Here is a 19,971-nt window from a genome sequence, read left to right on the forward strand (position 1 = left end):
CATGGCATAATGGAAACAATGTAGTAAACCTCTCCTTCGGGAAGGTACGCACAGTGCCTCCATTATTGCACCGTCCACGGGGCCCCCAAACCCACGTGGAGACTCTAGACACCCCTCTGGATGCCTAAAGCCCACCCTTGAGTTGCCCCAAGGTTTCTCACTTAAAGCCTAGTTTGGGCGGGAAGGTAGGTAGGTAGCACACCTTACCCCTTTATATATGCTTGTTAAGCAATTAGCCCTCTGGCAGGAGGAAACATCAATATGTCCGAGGAGTCATAATGATTTTTCATGAATTCCACAAGTTGAGAAAAATCATGAAACTTGGTTGGGAAAACATTTCCCCTAAAGACCTCTTTCCAATAAAAATTTCAACTCAAAACTCCTTCATTTGAATGCCCAAACAATGCGCCAAAATTCTGTATTGCATGCTGCTACTACTAGCTGCTGGCAGCACTGGTTGGCTACTAGCATGGGCTGCGGCCTTGTCGTTTGCTAGCTATTTGTGGCCTACATGCCTTGGGCTACTTGGAGCCAATGTTAAGCCACGTTGAGGCACTCTCAATGGCCACTCTTGAGCACTCAAATGGCCACACCACGCGAGCGAAACGTCATGGAGTTAGCCTTGGAAGGCAACCTGTGACACTCTCCTCCACTCCAACCATCAACGTCCTCGTTGATGTAGCACAAAGCTGATGTTGTAGTGCGTGTATCGGCTCCTCTGATGAGTCCAACACCTCTGTGTTGATGGCCTACCTTCAACGTCCAACTCTTTTAGCCAAGCTCCCCTCTAAAAATGGCCTTTGCCAAAGTTCCTCTGAGCATCTCTAAACTTTACCTTTTGCCAGTATTCTTGAAATGCCAAGTTCTCTTCTCGAATGGCTTCTCTGCCAATACTCCTCTGAGCATACTCAAGCTCCTTTGAGCTAACTCCTCTAGACGATGTTCCTCTAATGATTCCTTATGCTCCTAATGCTCCTCTGAGCTAACTCGTAGTAGGTCGTCGCATTGCGACTCATGGCCAGGGATTTCTGATTCTTCTGAAGAAGAGGCCACACCAAGAAAAGTGATAACCTCATTTGTTCCATGACGTACCCCTCTAAGAGGGAAAGCCATTAAGTCCCCTAAAGTTATTCCTTGGGGGATGTCAGACAGAAGTTGGGCTAATTCAAGGGCCAACTCTCTTAGGCCTGCTCTCTCTTGACCAGTTTGTGCTCTCTCTTGGCCAGTTTGTTCTTCATAATGGGAATGTTAGTGCTCTAAGTTGGTTTAAGGAGAGGGAAATTTGGTCTGGTTTTTAGGCAAATGAGGGGGTAGATTGATTTGAGTTTCAGGCAATTCCTCATGAGAAGAATGAGATACAACTGGAGAAAGAAGTTTTCTCCTCTTGTATGTCTAAAAGAGAAGAGGAAAATGTCAGTACATTAAACATAATGTGTACTGGTTTAACAAAGTTTGAATGAAATCTATACCATTATAGGTAGAGAGGAAAAGCTGCTAGAAGGAGAAGAGATTGGTGCAGCAGGAACTATAATTTGAGAAAGAGCTGGTTGATCTTGTCTTCTTTTAGACCTTCTCTCAAGGGCTGCACCACCCTCCAATTGTGGTTGAGAGGATAGAATTCCTTGAATTTCCTCTTGTCTATTCTTGGTTTTCCTTTCAATCTCAACACCTTGGTTGTAAGGTATGAATCTTTCACAGCTAATGGTGTTCAAAGGATTGCCTTTGTACTTCCTTGATGAGTTTATTGGAGCCTTGCCTTTGTTTTTAGGGCCTGGAACAGTCTGGGCAGGCATCTCTATAACCAAAAGAGTGGCCTTGACAGGAGATTTGGCTGCATTGAGGAAATAGAACAAATCAGTATATTACACACCCAAGGAAAACAATTTTAACAACAAATATAAGGAAATACAAGTGTTTACCAATGCTCATTTATACTCTTTTTTTGTTGTCAGGGTGCACATTCCAGAGACAGACTTGAACTTCCTTGTCAAAGATTAAGGCACTCATGAGAAGCCATCATTCTTTGAATCTTGTGGTAGTGTAGGGTGTGGTGTTGCAGTAATAAAAGCTGAACTAGTCAAATAATTCCTGATTCTTAGCTAAGAGAGCCTCCACATCTGAGGGGTCTTTAAATTGAAGTCTGGCCCTAACTTGTTCATGAATTGTGGGGTGGAAATAAGGGTAAGGAACAGCTTGATATAGATCCATTTGCCTGGCCCATTGGCAAGGGTTATAGCTGTCAAAGTTGCAATTTGAGAGTCTGCTAATGGAGATAAACCCTCTCACCAAAATATATCTTGGAGTAAGGATCTGAGCCCAAAAGATTTTTTGTTTTTGTCTCCAGTCATCATCCAGGGTTTGGGGCTCAACATTAATATATGTGAGTCTAGATGAAGTAAAATGAAATTGTTAGAAGGGGATAAAAAGTTAAGGATCTCTGTCGATAGGTAGTTCATAAAGAGTGGTGAACGCCTTAGTGAAAGAATTTGAGGTAGCTGGTCTAAAGGAAAGAAAAAATTCAGCATAACCTTCACATCGTGAGAGATATGGAGTTTGGGGGGTAGGCTTGATTTCAGGGAAATAGGCATAAAGCTAGGCTTGGAAAAGCCAGAAGGGGCCACCACAGTTATGATCAATCTCTTTATCAACTAAAGAAAAAAGGCCTCTGTACAGAGTGCCTAATCGAAAAGGAACAAAAGCCAGTTCTATGCCCTCTTGGATGCAAGTAGCAAGGACTAAGTATTCCTTGGTAATTTTAAAACCAGGAGCACACAAGAAGTGTTGAGAAAGCCACAATAGGTAAAAGGTTGTTCTCTCTTCATCTGAGGGTTCAAGGCCAAACTTTTGATACTTGGTTTGGAATTTTCCATAACTAAGGTCGGTATCGAGTTGATAGATGTCTTGGGGGCTAAAAGTGCACTGATATGTTGGCCAGAAGTAGGGAGGCCAGTTAAGTGAACGACATCAAAAATGATGGGAGAGATCATACCACATCTCAGGATGAGGGAGTTGCAGGATACAGACAAAAAATAGGCAGCAGCACTGATGGCCTGTTTGTCCATGTCTAGGGCAAAGGTTGATAGCCTGATGGCATCATAATTACCTAAAGCCCTCCATAGATCAATATCGTACACTATTATTCGCTGGACCCATAGTCTCTAGTCAGGGTTAGGTTTTTGCCATGAGCATAGAGGGTTAGGGCTTGAGTCCCAATGGTACCAAGCTAGCTTCGCCTTATTGAAGAGCATCACTTCGGTGTCTACAATAGGGTAATAATGAGTAAGTTCGTCAAGAATGATGGCAATAAAAGTAGGGGCCAATTCCCCTTGGGCAGGGCTATCACGACGTGGAATAATGCAGCTATTGAAGATGTGTTGATGGAGTAGCTGCTGGAAATCAATTAGGAAACGTTGTACATGTAACGTTTCTATTTGTTTCTTTCCTTTGGTTTAAGCTTGTTTGGGCACCATAGAAGTATGTGAGCAAAAGGGTTTCGAAGCAAAAAGGTTGAAGAGTCGAAGTACAGAGCAAGGTAGAAGAAGTGAGAATAGTAAAGTGATGATTTGAATTCTGGCATTCAAATAGCTTATGGTGGACCCTCTGATTGAACTTGGGCCTGTTACTAATAATTGGGCTTAACAGTTGGGCCTATTTAATTCGTATTTTTGGACCAAGTTTAGCATCTGGTAGGTATTTGGGCTTTGGTATGTGGATTTGTCTTTATGAACCCAAATGTTCATTATTATGAACCGCCCAAGTATATAGGTGTCAAATTGTTCCTTCTAATATTCATTCAAAACAAAAACATTTTTTTGTCTTAAATGAGGAAGGCATTGTTGGCACTAAAATTTATTTTTCTCTGTCGAATAAGCATAACAAAGTACAGAGAGCTGATCCAGCAGATGCTAAGGAAAAAGATCACGAGCTTATAATGGGATGTGGGTCCCAGAATGCAAAACAAGTGATAGGAGTGAAACAGTTAAAGGAGCAGATGTGGCAGACGCAGTTTTTCCTGTCGATTCATCTGATAGTGCAGTAGGATGTAGCCAAACGTGGCCCAAGTGTCAAGCCATGAAGTTAGGCATGCAAATGATGCAGGATACATGTCTTGTTTGCAAGAGAAAGAGAAGACTGTAGCAGAAAAGCATTTACCAGCGTTTATAGAGATCATGGGCAGTTATACAAGAAGTTGAGGTAACTTGTTCCATGGTGGGACACATGGCAGCAAAGAAGTAACAAGGCCAGCAGCATAAAGGCTTGAAATTCGAAGTAAAGAAGGATATTTTCAACAACATTCAAAACCCATGTGAAATTAGGAGTAGCATAACTTAATTAGCAATAGCCTTTGTACTTAGGAGTATTTTTTTTTTGTAATTTAGCCTCTGTGGCTAAGTTTTCTTCTGTCGATTGTAATACACATTGAACTTGAAATTTAATTCTTGTAATTAAGTGGCAAGTTTACTTGTTCTTCAATCGAATTTCAGTTTATTCACACTTGTTTCTTCGCATTACAACCTCCAAAGAAGTCCTTGAAACTGTCAAGGCATAGGATATTCAAACCACAATTGCTTGATCTGTTGTTGTTTGTGAAACTTTGGTTGTTCTTTCGATTTGACCCAAACTAGATTTTTGCTAACATATTCATTGTTACATATTTAACAAATTAGATTGACGTGTTACATCTCTAACAAACTACTTACTTTTAACAAATTTTCAATCCATCATTACATAATTTATTAACTCTCAATCCAACCATTTCCCTTTTTCCCTCTATATCATCGACCTTGACGCAATCGGATTAGAAAGGAGATTGGTGTCAAATGGCATATCAATGTAGATAGATCGGAGATCCACGTAGTACAAGCATGGACATGGGTAATTATTCTTCGTATTCGAACCTCACAAACAACAATAAGATGATGGAAATGGTCTTGAAGTGTTGGGGCGGGGGTGGGCTTGACAAAGGTAGGAATTTGTGATGATGATGAGGAGGAGGAGGAGGGAGAGAGAGAGAGAGAGAGACAGAGAGATAGTGAAATGCGGTTGGTGGATGTTGAGAACTTGGGAGGAGGAGACAAAGGATGTGATATGGTGTGGTTAAGTGCACAAGAAAATTAAGATGGGTGATTACATGAGATATACTATGTGAATAGTTGATTTTACTCTTAAGTAATAGGGAAATTATTAAATATTTTCGGAGTACCGCGTCTGTACTCTTTAACCAATTATTATTCAATATGTCTTTTTATCTTTCTCAATCACTCAACACAATACCCCACCTACCCACATTCTCCACCAATCATAATACTATGGAATATCACGTGTCCATATATTAGTGGCTGTTACTGTTAGTGGAAAAGAATGCAAAATTACGTTAAGGAGTCAAATGTACTTTAAGACTATTTAGAATTATAATTTATGTATTTTTATTTGTAATGTTTAGATTTTGAATAGAGGTGGACAATATAAAAACTGGTGTTGTTGAAGGTGTTTCAGCAAGTAATTTCAGTTGTATTGAACTTGCTTTGCCTAATTTATTTTCTCAGCTGAGGTCATGATACAAACAAAAGAGTATTAAGGTTGATAAAATATTGATAAAATATTCCCCCATTTGCGTGCCCAATGTCAGTGGGTTAGTCAGAGTAAATGTTTATGATCGGAGGTTAGATGGTAATGACAATCTGCAAGTGTAGTTTCTTTTCCCTATGGATTGTCAATGCGAGTTAGTCTATTATGGGAATGGTTATTGTTCAATCAACGACAAGCAGGTGCCATGGATGGTGAAGTATCGACTTGAAAATTTGAATATTAAAAGGGGGATTGCATATTGTAAAATGAAAAGGTATCTGAAATATTCTATGAGTGACATGCCAGAAGATTCACAAATAAGGGCCCCATATATTGTTGTGTTATCTAAAAACTATACTAATGAAAATGTTGATGTTTGGCCTTATTCTCCAACGAAGGCCATTCCGATTCTGATACGGACTAAGTCTGTGGGTTTACCGAAGAGGCGAAAAGATTTGTTGTTAAGAGGTTTTGGGGAAAGTGATTCAATTATTCATGAACACAGAGGTCGTCTGAGTTTGTCTAAGATTGATATACACTGAGGTGGTGATGGAACTAGTGATATTGATCCGAGTCTGTCGATTTCGGAGGTTGGTGTTAGCAAATAAGAAATTGATCGTAGAGGATCAGTTGTTATGGATCTAGCAGAATTTTTTGATGTTTTAAGAAATGTAATCATTACTGTAAAAATAGTGATGTGACTCAAGATGTAATAGTTGATGATAAGGGAAATGTAGTAAGTAAATAAAACTTTGAGTAGCTTCATAAATAAAAATAATAAAATTTTTCATTAATCATGACAGTGGTTACATTAACATCAAACCATTCTCTCATTTTTTAGGACATTACATCTAACCAGCTACTGTCCCCATTAGTTAATATAATACAAGAAATTCCTCCTCTAATAGTGAGATTGGTTGGAATTTAATAAATACATGGAAGTCTCTCTGGCAACCTATTAAATTTTTCATTAATTCGATAGGGACTGTCAAGTATTTGATGTCATCTATGACGTTGTACACGGTGTTTTGATCGTAGTCCTTGAAGCTTATTCTGCCGGAAAAATAATTGTGTCATTCGAGACTTCTGGTCGAGGCGGTTTTGCCTGTTCTTGAGAGTCCTTCGAGGTAGAGGGAGATTGGGCAAATGGGTCGCTGCTCTGGGTTCTATTATCAGAGGAGGAGGAGAGTTCTTCATCAGTATATAAATTATTGATATTATTTTTGTGTATCCCTAATCTAATCCAATCATCTTCCCTCCAAACAGAGAGACAATAATTTTGACATAACTCGTATTTAGTGGCTGCTACTGTAATGATCATGTGACTTGCATATGATCATCTTCTATCTACAATTCTAACTTCTGTTATTAATTGTGCTAAATTAAAATAAATCGTAAAATTTATTATCAAATGTGTTACAATTAAAATGATAGGAACCAAATTGACACAAGTGTTAGACTTGAAGGACCATTAGTATAATTTGTCCTATTTGTTTTGTTTTGAAGCAAAAACTCCACAATAAGTCACATCATTTGTAAGAGCCACAAGGAGAAATGCAAGGCATTATGGCATGTTTGGTTTGAATAAACTATTTTCTAAAATTATTTTGACAAAAATAATAATAATAATTTGACAAAAATGAACATAAAAAAACTTATTTTAAAATTTTAAAAATTATTTTTGTCCTTAAAAAGGATAAAATTATATAAAAATTGTAAGTAATTCTGATTTTTTTTTAATTTTTTTTCACCAAATTATTTTTTAAAGAAAATTTTTGAAAACAGATTCCTAAAAAAACAACAGAATGGAGAGCTTCCAAGACAACCCTCTATACAAGAGCTAGATGGAGAAACATCCAGTCTACCCACTAAAACCGTATCGATCAGCCACAATAGATGGTTCCGATGCTCCGAACAGACTTTTAGTGAATCAATCTGTCACAATGGACGGTTTCAATGGTCCGAACGAACAGATGCGGATGCATTTTTTTGTCTAACAAAAAAGTGCTGCCGCTATGCCCGCATGTATATACAAGAAAGAAATAAGCAAAACAAATCAAACTAAATCCAGCTCAGCTCCATATATAAATATGCTAGAGATTTCAAAATTTTTACCAAATATCTCACATGTTTGATAAAAATTTTGAGATCTCTATCATTTTGCAATCAAATATGGTTGAGAGTAGCTTCAAGAAAATTGAAACAGCTTCAATAAACAGAAGATTTCACATTTGAGTAGAGCCTAAAATGATTGGATAGAAAAATGACAATCTGAGAATTTCATATATAATGTTACATCACCGGCACCCTACATCCCTAAAGCAACCGTAAAAACAAGGCTACTTGAGTATGTACCTCATATTAAAATTAAAAACAAAAAAATACTGTACAGTACAACTGTTCTACTGTTGATGTTTTAACCCAATTACTAATAATCCCTATTATATCATCCAAAGAATGGAATGCCATTTTCATTCTTTGCAGGGTTGAGGGCTTTTTACATGGATTGGTTACTCCCAGGAGGTTTAGAAATCAAAGAACGCAACATCATCAACAGGGGCAGTTTCCGGAGAGTATACATTGCATCCAGAAGGAACAGGAACTTCTAGGGCCCCAGAAAAAGATTGATTCTCCAACATCCAATCAAATTGGAAGTCCGGTAAGCCTGGATTTGTGTTTACAGGAATCTGGGGATCAAACCCTGTGACAAGAGGAGGATGATGATAAGTCAGCCCTGGAATTTGAAATAGGGAATTATCTGCCAAAGGTTGGTTGCTCTGGCAGCCAGTTGGGGCAACCCAACTTGAGTCAAAATCTGAAAAACTTGGATCCACAGCACTTTGAGTCTCGTTTCCTTGCTGGAAGCCATATTGGCCATCATTTGCTGCAGGAATAGGCTGACTACTATACACTTGGGGTTGCGAAGGCACAGGATAGACAAAGCTGCTGCCCATGTTTGGCCGTGAGGACACTTGCGGTTGACAAGACAAAGGATTTTCGAAATTGCTTCCCATGCTTGGCTGGGAAGAGACTTGCGGTGAAGGCACTGAATCGACAAAGCTGCAGCCTATGTTTGGCTGGGAGGATAGTCGGGGTCCAGAAGGCACTGAATTCAGAAAGACACTGCCCATGTTTGGATGTGAGGATAACAGGGGTTGAGAAGGCACTGAATTCTCCAAGCTGCTGCCAGTGTTTTGCTGGGAGAGGTTCTGATATGCTTCTGAGTCTGAAATCATTCCACTTGAAAGGTCTCGCCACCTAGTGGGATTGTTATCATTTGAAGCTGCCACAGGAGAGGGATTTCTGGAGAATTGAGTTGCATAATTGTTGTCAGATGAGCCATATCTAGTTCGATTTGTTGCCAAAGCAACTCTAGTTGATCCTGCTGCCCTTTTGAAAATTGTGTGGGAATTGATATATGGAGGCCCTGAATTACCAAACCTTCTGTCCCTTCGAATGATATTATTACGGGTACTAAGCAACTGCCGAGAGACCAAATCTGGGTGGAATTTGTTTCTTACATATACAGACTGTTGGCTTCTGCCTTGATCTGTGATATTTGGGACGCCAAAACTGGTAGGCATAGAGCAAGCACGGATTGTGGCTGACCTGGAGATCTGATTCTTTGGTTGCAGCTGTGTGATTGTTGGCGGTGGTCGAATTGAGCGAGAAGTGTCAGGAAATTTAGGACCTGGTAGTGGGGCTTTATTCCCTTGCTTGAAACTCTGCCTCTGAGATTTCCAGAACTCATCTTTATCGGTAGCGTGACAATGGTCATTTCTGGAAGTGCCATTGCCCCAATTGACACATGGTGCAAGTGAGTCACATACATAGCAGTGGCACTGAAATTTAGCAAAGGTTGAAATCAAAACAGCAGAATGCTTACAAAGGACTACAGTACCATCCAGTACTTTTTAGAGAGACCGAAATTTAAAAAGGGTGATCGTACCTGAGGACAATGCCTCTCATGCAGAGAGGAAGTGAAAGGAAACTTAGCACAGAGGTGGCGAGCGTGAGGGTAATCTCTGCAAGCAATCTGTGATCACAGAAAACAAAGAATATAACAAACAAAAAAATACAAAGCAATTTTATAAATAAAATGTAGTAATGTTGTGTGTGAAAGATGGGCCAGAAAGGGAGAAAAAAAAAAAAAAAAAAGGCCAAATGCAAGACATTGAAGCAAATCAAATGGTGCAGCATTGGGCCTAAAATAGATAAGACACGAGAATAGTCGCACTTGATCACATTTCAGGCTTCTATCAGTAAGAAACATTGGAATGTCAGCTGATTTCAATTCATTCTCAGGCTACATGATAACTAACTTGGCATTATTCAGATGTCAGCATTGGTATTGCTAAAATAATTCCTGAATCCAATCATCAGTAGTTTCTCCTCCCACTGCATATACCAAATGATTTCATATCCTCCAAATAAGTCATTCATGTGGTCCTATAATTTCTTTTTAATTTATGATTGTACATTTTTACCTTTGAATACGAATATTGAATATGAAGCAAATGATGCAGCAATGATGCCACTAGAAAATCGGGAACCAAATAAGTACATCATATGAGAATAATCTCCATTCAGGCTTCTTTCAGTAAGCAGCACTGGATTTTCAGTTTATTTTATTTAATTCCCTGAGTGAATGATAATTTAGTTTGTTAATTAGATGTGGAACGTTAATATTGCTCCAAAAATTAATGATCCTAATCAGCAATAAATTCTCCTATCACTGCAGTCCTTATATATCAAACATATCCTTGACAATGCATCTTTCATGTGATCCTACAACTTTAAATTTATGGTTGTACTTGTACATTTGCAATTTCAAGTGAAACTAATTTAAATTAAAGGAGAATCAGCAGGAAAAATAAAATTAAAAAAATTGATATAGGACAGTGCTTTTATGGTGGTTTAAAGCTGAAAATCGGTGGGAATTTTAGGGTTCCTATTAATGAATGGAATCAACTAGGTATAGGATTAATAAACTAAGAGAAAGAGATCAAAACAACTGTTTATGAGCTGTGAATAGTAGACTATGAATAGTGAATTGAAACAGAAAAGAAAAGAAAGAAGAAGAAAAAGTCTAGGCATCACACTAAGGTTAGGGTTGCATCAACCCAACCCAAAAGAGGCATTACACATGACTTTATATAGACTTCGAGACAACCTTTTCCAACTAAGACTTCAAAATAGGAAATTACTAATATTTTGACTTCCAAAACTGATCTAGGACCAAATAAAAAACACAACAAAACAACCCACGTGCGACCCCTATTGCATATGTCAACAAATCTAAAAATTACCAAAATGCCATTGACCTAAAAACTCTAAAAAGCAAAAAATAACCATAAAATAAGACTCTAATAACACTAGTAACATAATTATCTAAGGATCCTATCGGTTTCTCTTTGAAATCATACCAATGTCCAAATATCATTGCTTCTTTGAATTTAACCTTCCTTGAGCTTCTTACACTCTGCATCAACAATACATTTAAAAATAAAAATAATTTGGAAAACAAGACCACCAAATTACCAATCAAACAAGCACTTGCTTGCCCTACCAAAAAAAGTTGAAAAAAGAAAAAGAACACATGCACACGCGCACATGTGACCAGAGAAGGTCAAAAAGCATAAATTCATTAAAGGAAGGAGACATACGTATGAAGTCCCCACCCCCACCCCTTTGCCGAGTGCCAGGCCCCACCGCCCCCATCCCATCCAAAGAAGGCAGGGCAAAAAAAATGAAAAAGACAAAAAAGCAAGCAAACAAACAAACAAAAGGAAAGAAAGGGAGAGATTTTTTCTTCTTTAAGAAGTAAATAATTTTCATTAAAAGCACCAAAAGGGGTACAACCGATATATATACAAGACTTATATAAAAACTAAAAATCTTCAACAAAATTCAGCTCCCCTAAAATCAACAAAAGAGAAAAGAAGATATATTTATTTTGTGCTTTAGGGGAAAATGGTTATTAAGGTGACAATGGATTTCTTAATCTCTTAAACTCTAGGCTAATGCTATGCCTTGATTTTGTCTTCTATTGACCTTACACATGTCTAAAATGCTCACACTAAATTAGTTCTTCCTCTCTACACACACACTAAAAAAAAAGAAAAAATATACATCAAGCATAACCATCCATATCAATAGAGCTCATCTTCATTATTTTGCTAAGCTAATCTTGTGAACTTCCTCCAAAAGAACCTACAAAACAACGCCAGCCATTTTGCAGTTCCATAAAATTGTACAATCAATCCAATAATTGGAAACTAGTGCTCGACACAAGAAGGGGGAAATAAAAATGGAGAAGCACTCATGTCTATTGCCTATTTTCCTCATAAAATGCCAAAATGCTATCTGTGAGCTCCATCATGAAAAAGTTAGAGAGAGAGTTTTGTCAAATTTTGAATTTGCAAATTTTGGAAAGTGTTTTGACACACAATTTGTAAAGATTTTTGGGAGGACTTGCCAAAATTTAGCTTTGGCAACGGTTATCGCATGCTGTCAAAGATGCACTTAGAATTCCATCAAATAAAAGCATTGTCTAGACCCTCCAAAAACTCGAACAAACAGATATCTCACTTTGCTAATAAACTTACAAAAAGGTTGACAACCCATTGGGTCATAGGCCAGGCCAAGCAGTCCCTTCGTCCCAAACCTCTTCTTCAAAAGAAATTTTTTTTCAAATCCATCAAGCCAGCACCCCCTACCATCTTGAATTAACAATTTAATTTTGACTAATCTTCAACAAATGGACCAAATTTGACCGGTTTATGAATTATGAGTGAGTGCCTAATTCAACTGAAGAGAAAAATTAACACAAAAATAAATAAATCAGAGCTGCTTATTTCCCAATAAAATTCTTTGATTTATAGCATTCAGTTCCATGAATTCGTCTACCATTCAATCTCCAAGGCAATATAGGAGATAATTCTACACCCTAATTGTCTTGATAATCACAATCTTTTCTATCGTAAGAGGATGAATTGAATGAATGAATGAATGAATTGCACAATAAAACTAGTGAATTTGCAATACCTGCCCCTTCTCGCCAACAATGGACAAATCATCCGAATCACCTTCCGTATTGTTCTCGATCTCGATCGCAACCGGTTTATCTGGATCACCCTCCAATACCACACAATCATCATCCAAATCTTTCGGCTTCGCAGCAGCAACACTAGAAGACTTTGACGACCTCTGCTTGTGATTCGCCACAACTTCACTCACCACCACCACTTCATCAGAGTCATCCGCATCGTCCAAAAACTCCGATATCCAATCATAATCATAATCTTCGTCCGAGCTTATATCGAGTACCACATGCGTCGACTCCATCGAAGTTCACACTAGTGCCTAGGTTTTTCAACAATTTTCGCCCAAATTCTCGAATCTTTCATGTGTTTTCCTCTTCCTTCTCACTGTCATCAAAGATATTGAAAGGAAATAGATGGAATCTTTGATGGGGTTTCCAAGAAAGTACCTGCTGTGTCAAAACGTCTTTCTTACGATTTCTCGCATTTACAATTTTTTTTTCCTGGAAACTACCTGACAACGATAAAATTAAAAGAAAAGAAAAAAAAATTGATTCGATGGAGGGTTTGAGAGAAAGCGCGCAAGAGTGACTGAAGAAAAATAGAAACCCTAATTTAGAGAGAGAGAGAGAGAGAGAGAGAAACCCTAGTTCCTGAATAGGAAAAATGCTTTGCAAAGCTAGGGTTTCATACATGGAAAGACATTGATTGATGATGGTGCATACGGGGGGGTCTGGTGACTAACTTCTTGTGAAGTGCAGATGAGATGAGTCACGACTCGCGACGACGACTCGTGTCGTCGGTGTTTTTTTTTGTTTTGGTTTTGTTTTGTTTTTTTTTTTTTTTGTAAAGTACCATCAGGCCACCCAAACCAAAAAAATAAAATAATGGGCTTTGGGTTAGATATGGACCGGCCTTTTAAGCCCAAACAAAATTTGGACAAATCACTCGAAAATCCTATTTAAAATATGAGAAATTTATTTAGTTTCATAATTTTTTTTGATACTCTCAAAAGTGCATTACATATTTTTTTTCTTCGTTCTTTTTTGTGCATTCATTTTTCTCTGCCTCTTTCTCTTCTTGATTTTCATCGACCACGTCTTACTTCTTCTCTTTTTCTTTTTAGTATATAGTCACCAACAACTACCATTGATTAAGGTTCATTGGCAACCACCGACCATTGACTTCTTACTTCACCTTCACTGACGGCAAAGGAGTCCAAAGAAGAAATTGAATAGATCTAGAACTGATTAAATATAAACCAAAAATAGTTGTCAGAGTATAATATTCTCTCTATATCTGTTTATCTCCTTCGATCTCTTAATTTTTTCAACATTTTCTCTACTACACACTTCTATTTTCTATTTTAATAAAGAAAATTTTCAAGTTCTGAACAAATTATTTTCAAATTTTAGTTACAGACGGTAAAAATTGTAAAATTTTATAGTTTCAATTTTTTTTGTGGTGACATGAATTATACTTTAAAAATGTAAAATTTTATAGTTTTATAACATGGTTTTCAGTTTAATTAATAAAGATAAATACTTAATAGAATTATACTTTGAAACTGTAGCATTTTATAGTTTTAAAACTTAATTTTCAGTTTGATCAATATTGGTGATTATTTAAACCCTATAAAATTTTAAAAATAATATAAGTTTTTTTCCTATTCTTACTATTTGTTTTTTTTTTTTCTTCCCCTTTTTAATTTATCAATATTTAGTACATTTTGTTATGGTTTTTAATTATAATTTTTTCGTTTATTCTTATTTTTTTGGACAATATTCTGAACATTCTGGTGAGTCTCCAACGATATTTTTGACATCCAGCAAACTTTTTGAACATTCCAACGACTCGCAGTGACATTCAGAACACTCCGTATAATTTCTAGCAATACTATTACGACTTCCCGATGATGTTGAATATTCCGGCAAGTTTTCGGTGACCGTCTGATGGACGTCTAGCGGTAGTAGAATGTGGCATTGTTTTTCAATTTATTTATAAAAAAAAAAAAAAGAATTTTTTGGTAACAATTAAAAATATATATGACTAATTAGTGCGAGTGTTTTGTTTTGGAATAATACTATATATACCAATTAGTTTACTAAAACTAGTGTACTAATTGATAAAGTGGCATAATATAAGATATTTTTGGTATTTGTAATTTGTATAATGAGTGGGGTCAATAATAATGTCATAACTAGAGATGAGCATAGTCTGGATTAGGATAAAATTAGGATCAATCTGTTATCTACGGTTCTTGAAAAATTAGAACCAATCTAATCCTTTTAAATCATGGAACCGGTTTAGGAGCACAAATTCATATAATTAAATAACAAAAAAAATTATAGAACATTTTAATTTCATAAAAATATAAACATATCATCATATTAGTTTTGCAATAGCAACTTGTCTTTCCATAATTACGACGTATTGTTCTAGAATTTAAACAATCAAAAGAAAATGGTTCCATCATAAGTATTTAGACCATTACAAATTAAAACTAGAAACTAACAAATAAAAATAATAAAAGAAGATACTATGCGAGTTTAGATTTAGATTTAGATTTAATATGGAATAAGAGAAGATACTATGCGGGGGGTGTATAATACAAATATAAACTATTTGTATACGGTTCAGATCGGTTCCAATCTGGAATCATGGGATTCAATCCGGGACTGATCCGTGGACTACGGATTTTTAATTTTTCAATCTAGAATCAAACCACAGATTCAAAAAATCAATCCAAACCTACCGAATTGGATTGGACCAGATCAAATTATGGATTTCATGGATTCCTTGCTCAGCTCTAGTCATAACTAGTATTTGTATACTAGTTAGTACACTAATTGATACATGTAGCACCACTATTTGTTTTGGGACTAAATAGATTTTGAACTTTGTATATGAGACTTATCAGTAAATGCCCCATTTGTTTTTTTGTGGGAGGGTAAGTTTGGAAACTCCCTACAATAGCTAAAGAGTAAGAATAAAGATATATGTTCAAATTAGTGTATCAATTAATGTATTAACAAATGATATGACATAATTTTAGACGCTTTGAGTCTTTATAGTTTATATAATGGGTGAGATCCATAGTTTTAAAATGACAATGTCATAATATATGTTGATACACTAATCGGTATACTAATTGGTGCATGTAGCATCACTGAAAAAGTAATAGTATTAAGTGTATCAATTAACACACTAATTAGATACAATATTAAGCAGGACCATGTTAAGTGGTGGAATCCATATGTATGTTTTAGCGTACCAACTAACACACTAACTGCATACAATATTAGGTAAGACCATGTTAAGTGGTGGAACTCACATGTATGTTTTGTGTCTTAGTATGTTAATTGGTACACTAATTAGTATTTCTAATATTAATTGAAAAAATGAAATTCTTAACTGATCTCTTATATAGTAATAAAATTACGTGACTTATTAGTTTAAATATATTTATTATATCATTGAAAACTATTAATTGACTTAATACTTTATTACTAAAATGGGTCATTTGTTATTAAATTAGACATTTTAATGGGTAAGATATAATTTTTAAAATCACAATGGACCATTCGTATTTTAAGCAAACTTTTTGTAATTTGCCCAATAAATAAAAACATAAAAAAAATGTTTGGGTAATATAACATAAAAGATTTATTTTCTTTTGTGTAGTCTATATCCAAACAAGATATGAGAGAAATCATTATATTTTATCTCTTAGACCATCTCCAATGCTATATCTAATATTTTATCAAATTTAGATTTGATGAAAAACGACAATTGTTTAACCTTCAACCCTTTCATCAAATCATATCAAATGAGGGAAGAATCAAAATTTTCATCAAATGAAGAAAGTCTTTCATCTTTAATCAAATTTAAATTATTATCGTTAGACTGGACGTCATCCTGAATGTCCACCTATAGTAACTTTGACAACTTTTTTTAATTCATTTATGGATGTCCTCCTAGGCAATTAGAGATGTGAAAAAATCTAATGAAAATTTTAATTTTAGTATTAGTGTGAATGATATCAAATTAAAATTTTCATCAATTTTTTACTAAATTTGATGAAATTTTTTATTTAATATTAGAGGTGCTCGCTCTTGGCTAATCAAACAAAAGGAAAATAAATTATAATATTTTAATTTATTTTTTCTCTCTCTTTATTTAGCAAATAATTTATTTCCTTGGCTAATCAAACAAAAGGAAAATAAATCATAATATTTTTTTTTCTCTCTCTCTTTCTCTCGAATTAGGAAATAATTTATTTCATTCTCTTTGATAAATATGCCGACATAAAGTTAAGCCTCGTTTAAGAACATGCTATTTTAGTAACTTTTTAACTAAAATATGAGGTAAAAAAAAAAGAGAAATTTTTTTTAAGGTCCCTAATAATAGTAATTTAGAGGATAAAGGACACACAAAAAAAAAGAATGATGTCTCAGGTCCCTCAACTAATAACGCGCACTTTTTATTTACTTCTTGGACCAAAATACCCTTCACAATCAATAGGGAACTTGAACTACATTCCGACAATTGATCAGTTTCATACTTCACATCCAACCATCTTCAGAATTAGGGTTTTCGAATCATCTTCACTATCGACATCAGGGTTTCATCATCTTCTACAAAAATCTTTTCCATTCCTTCCTCACAAATTTCTCTGATCTCATTTTCATTGTTCATCGTCATCTCAATTCATCTTCTTCACAGTGTATCTTCATCTCAAGGCATATCAGTTCGTAATTAGGCTTTCATACTCACTCTGGTAAGTTTTTCTACAATCCAATGAGTTTTTATCTGGAAACGCAATTAATTACATTTTATATTAGCCTTCCATTAATTAAGGTTTCAATTTCGTAATAAAAGCAACATGAATTTAAAAAGTGTTATTTCTCTGCGTTTTGAACTTATTCTTGAACATTGTTGTGTGATTTTGTCTGTAAATTTCTCTGGTTTCAGAATTTCTCTGGTATTTGCTTGATCTATGTTTTTTCTTTGAATTTTCTATGACATGTTTATTCCCCATTTGTTTTTGTTTATTCCTCAATTTTCTCTGGCATGGTTAATTTCTCTGTGTAATTTTCAAATTCAATTCATTCAAATTTCTCTACTCTACAAATTTCTCTGCATTTTAATTTTCTCTGGAATATGTAATTTTCTCTATCATTTTCATTTTCTGTGCTTGCTAGATTTATGTTTCTTTCTTGAATTTTCTCTGGCTATATTTTACATCTATATGTAATTTTTAGCAATTATTCAAAATTTCCTTGTCATGTTTATGTTGCTTTGTTTATTTTTTCTGTGAATGAAAATGAACTGTGGCTGCATGTATTCCATATTGCTTTTCTCCCTTGTGTTTGTCTGTCATGTTTAATTTGCTCTGGTTGTGTCTGTAAATTTTTCTGGTATTTTAATATTATGTGGCTTGCTAGATTTATGTTTCTTTTTTGAAATTTTCTCTGGCATGTTATTTTGTTCAATTCTTGGTTTCTCTGTTCTGTAAGTTTATGTGGCATGTTTACGTTACTTTATTTTTTTTATCTTGCTAATTGTGAAATGAAAATTTTCTTTGGCTTGCCATGTTTATTAGTACTCAGCCATTTAATTTTCAGTGTCTAATTTTCTCTGACATTGATAATTTTCTCCAGCCACCTTAGTTTTCTCCCTTATGTGTAATTTTCTCTGGGAATGGAAATGAACTGTGGCTGCATGTATTCTACATTACTTTTCTCCCTTGTGTTTGTCTGCCATGTTTTAAATTTTCAGTGTCTAATTTTCTCTAACATTTATAATTTTCTCTAGCCATCTTAGTTTTCTCCCTTATGTGTAATTTTCTCTAGGAATGGAAATGAACTGTGGTTGCATGTATTCCACATTACTTTTCTCCCTTGTGTCTGTCTGCCATGTTTTTAATTTTCGGTGTCTAATTTTCTCTTATATTTATAATTTTCTCCAGCCACCTTAGTTTTCTCCTTATGTGTAATTTTCTCTGGGAATGGAAATGAACTGTGGCTGCATGAATTCCACTTTACTTTGCTCCCTTGTGTCTGTCTGCCATGTTTTTAATTTTCAGTGTCTAATTTTCCCTAGCCACCTTAGTTTTCTCCCTTATGTGTAATTTTCTCTGACATGTTCAATTTTCTCTAGCATGTTCAATTTTCTCTAGGATTTAACGTTGACATTTTTATGTTTTCATTGTCTAGAAATGGTGAAACGTAAAACCAGCAAAACACCAAAAACACCAAGAAAGAAACAGAAACTCTATGAGTCTTCTTATGATCTTAGATCAAAAAGCAACAAAACACCACAAATTCCTTACCAAAAAACACAAGTCCAAGGTGATGAAACAATAAGCATCAAGATGAGTACCCCAACTTCAAAAGACTCAAGCTCAAGGGGGAAAAAAACTATTAAACTCCAAAGAAAAAGAGCTCCTTGCAGCATGTAATATTGATCCAAGCTCTCATCTGTTGTCTCCATTTTTGAAACACTTAAATTCAATTCAAACCACCTTGAAAAGCTTCAAAAGACTCCATTTTGGTATTTGATCCAACCTCTAACCACTGGAAGGTTGGATCTAAGGAAGTCTAGGAAATCTGATGATGATGTAATTGTAATAATCCAATGTTACCATGAAAAAACGAAAACATTCACAGTTGATAAAAAGAACTTGACCTTTACAACCAATGACATGGCCCTGGTTTTTGGTTTGCAAGGTGGTAAAGGAGCCATGTCACTAAAACACTCAAAAAACCCAAACACTGCATTCCTAAGGCGAAGATTCTCAAAGGACACAAGACTCATTGGTCCTGTTCTTAAGAATGCCTTGGATAAAACAATGAAAGGCAAGCAACCAACTGACTTCAAAGATGTAGCAATCATTGTTACCTTGTACTTGTGTCTCACCCTATTTTTTGCTACAAGTGAGAATTCAATAGGGTGGATTTTTATCAAGTACGTGGAACCTCTTGAATCAATGACGCAATATGATTGGCCAAAAGCAATCACAGTAATATTGATAGATTCTATCACAGCATTGCACAAAACTCTAGAAAAAGTTATGGGGTGTGTCATTGCATTGCTGGTAAGTAGAATTTCCATTCAAATTTACAGTTATGATACTTACAAATTTGTATGTTTAGAAAAATTAATTACTTCAATTTCCATCACAGTATTGGCTATGTGAACATACGGATATCATCAACTGGGAAGATAATAACACAATTGAATTCCCAAAATGTACCAAATGGAACCTGCAAAGCTTGACCAAACAGCTACATAAGACACCAGGCCACTCTCTTGCACCTCGACAGGTTAGATTCCTATTGTTATTGAAATCTCAGTG

At 35.5% G+C, this 19,971-nt stretch overlaps 1 protein-coding gene across 1 annotated transcript; it reads right to left on the bottom strand.

Annotated features, from left to right (window-relative positions):
• Positions 1–7,819: 7,819 nt before the first annotated feature.
• On the bottom strand, positions 7,820–13,475 carry LOC114299398 (uncharacterized). The gene is made up of 3 exons (XM_028244121.2): positions 12,616–13,475; positions 9,518–9,604; positions 7,820–9,410 (listed from the first exon to the last, which is right to left on the bottom strand). Exons 1-3 carry the CDS (start codon positions 12,913–12,915, stop codon positions 8,094–8,096), a joined length of 1,704 nt encoding a protein of 567 aa, XP_028099922.2. The 5' UTR covers positions 12,916–13,475; the 3' UTR covers positions 7,820–8,093.
• Positions 13,476–19,971: the final 6,496 nt, after the last annotated feature.

The sequence above is a fragment of the Camellia sinensis genome, chromosome 12 (assembly GCF_055761805.1).
Source record: "Camellia sinensis isolate YWXY chromosome 12, ASM5576180v1, whole genome shotgun sequence".
Classification (NCBI taxonomy): domain Eukaryota; kingdom Viridiplantae; phylum Streptophyta; class Magnoliopsida; order Ericales; family Theaceae; genus Camellia; species Camellia sinensis.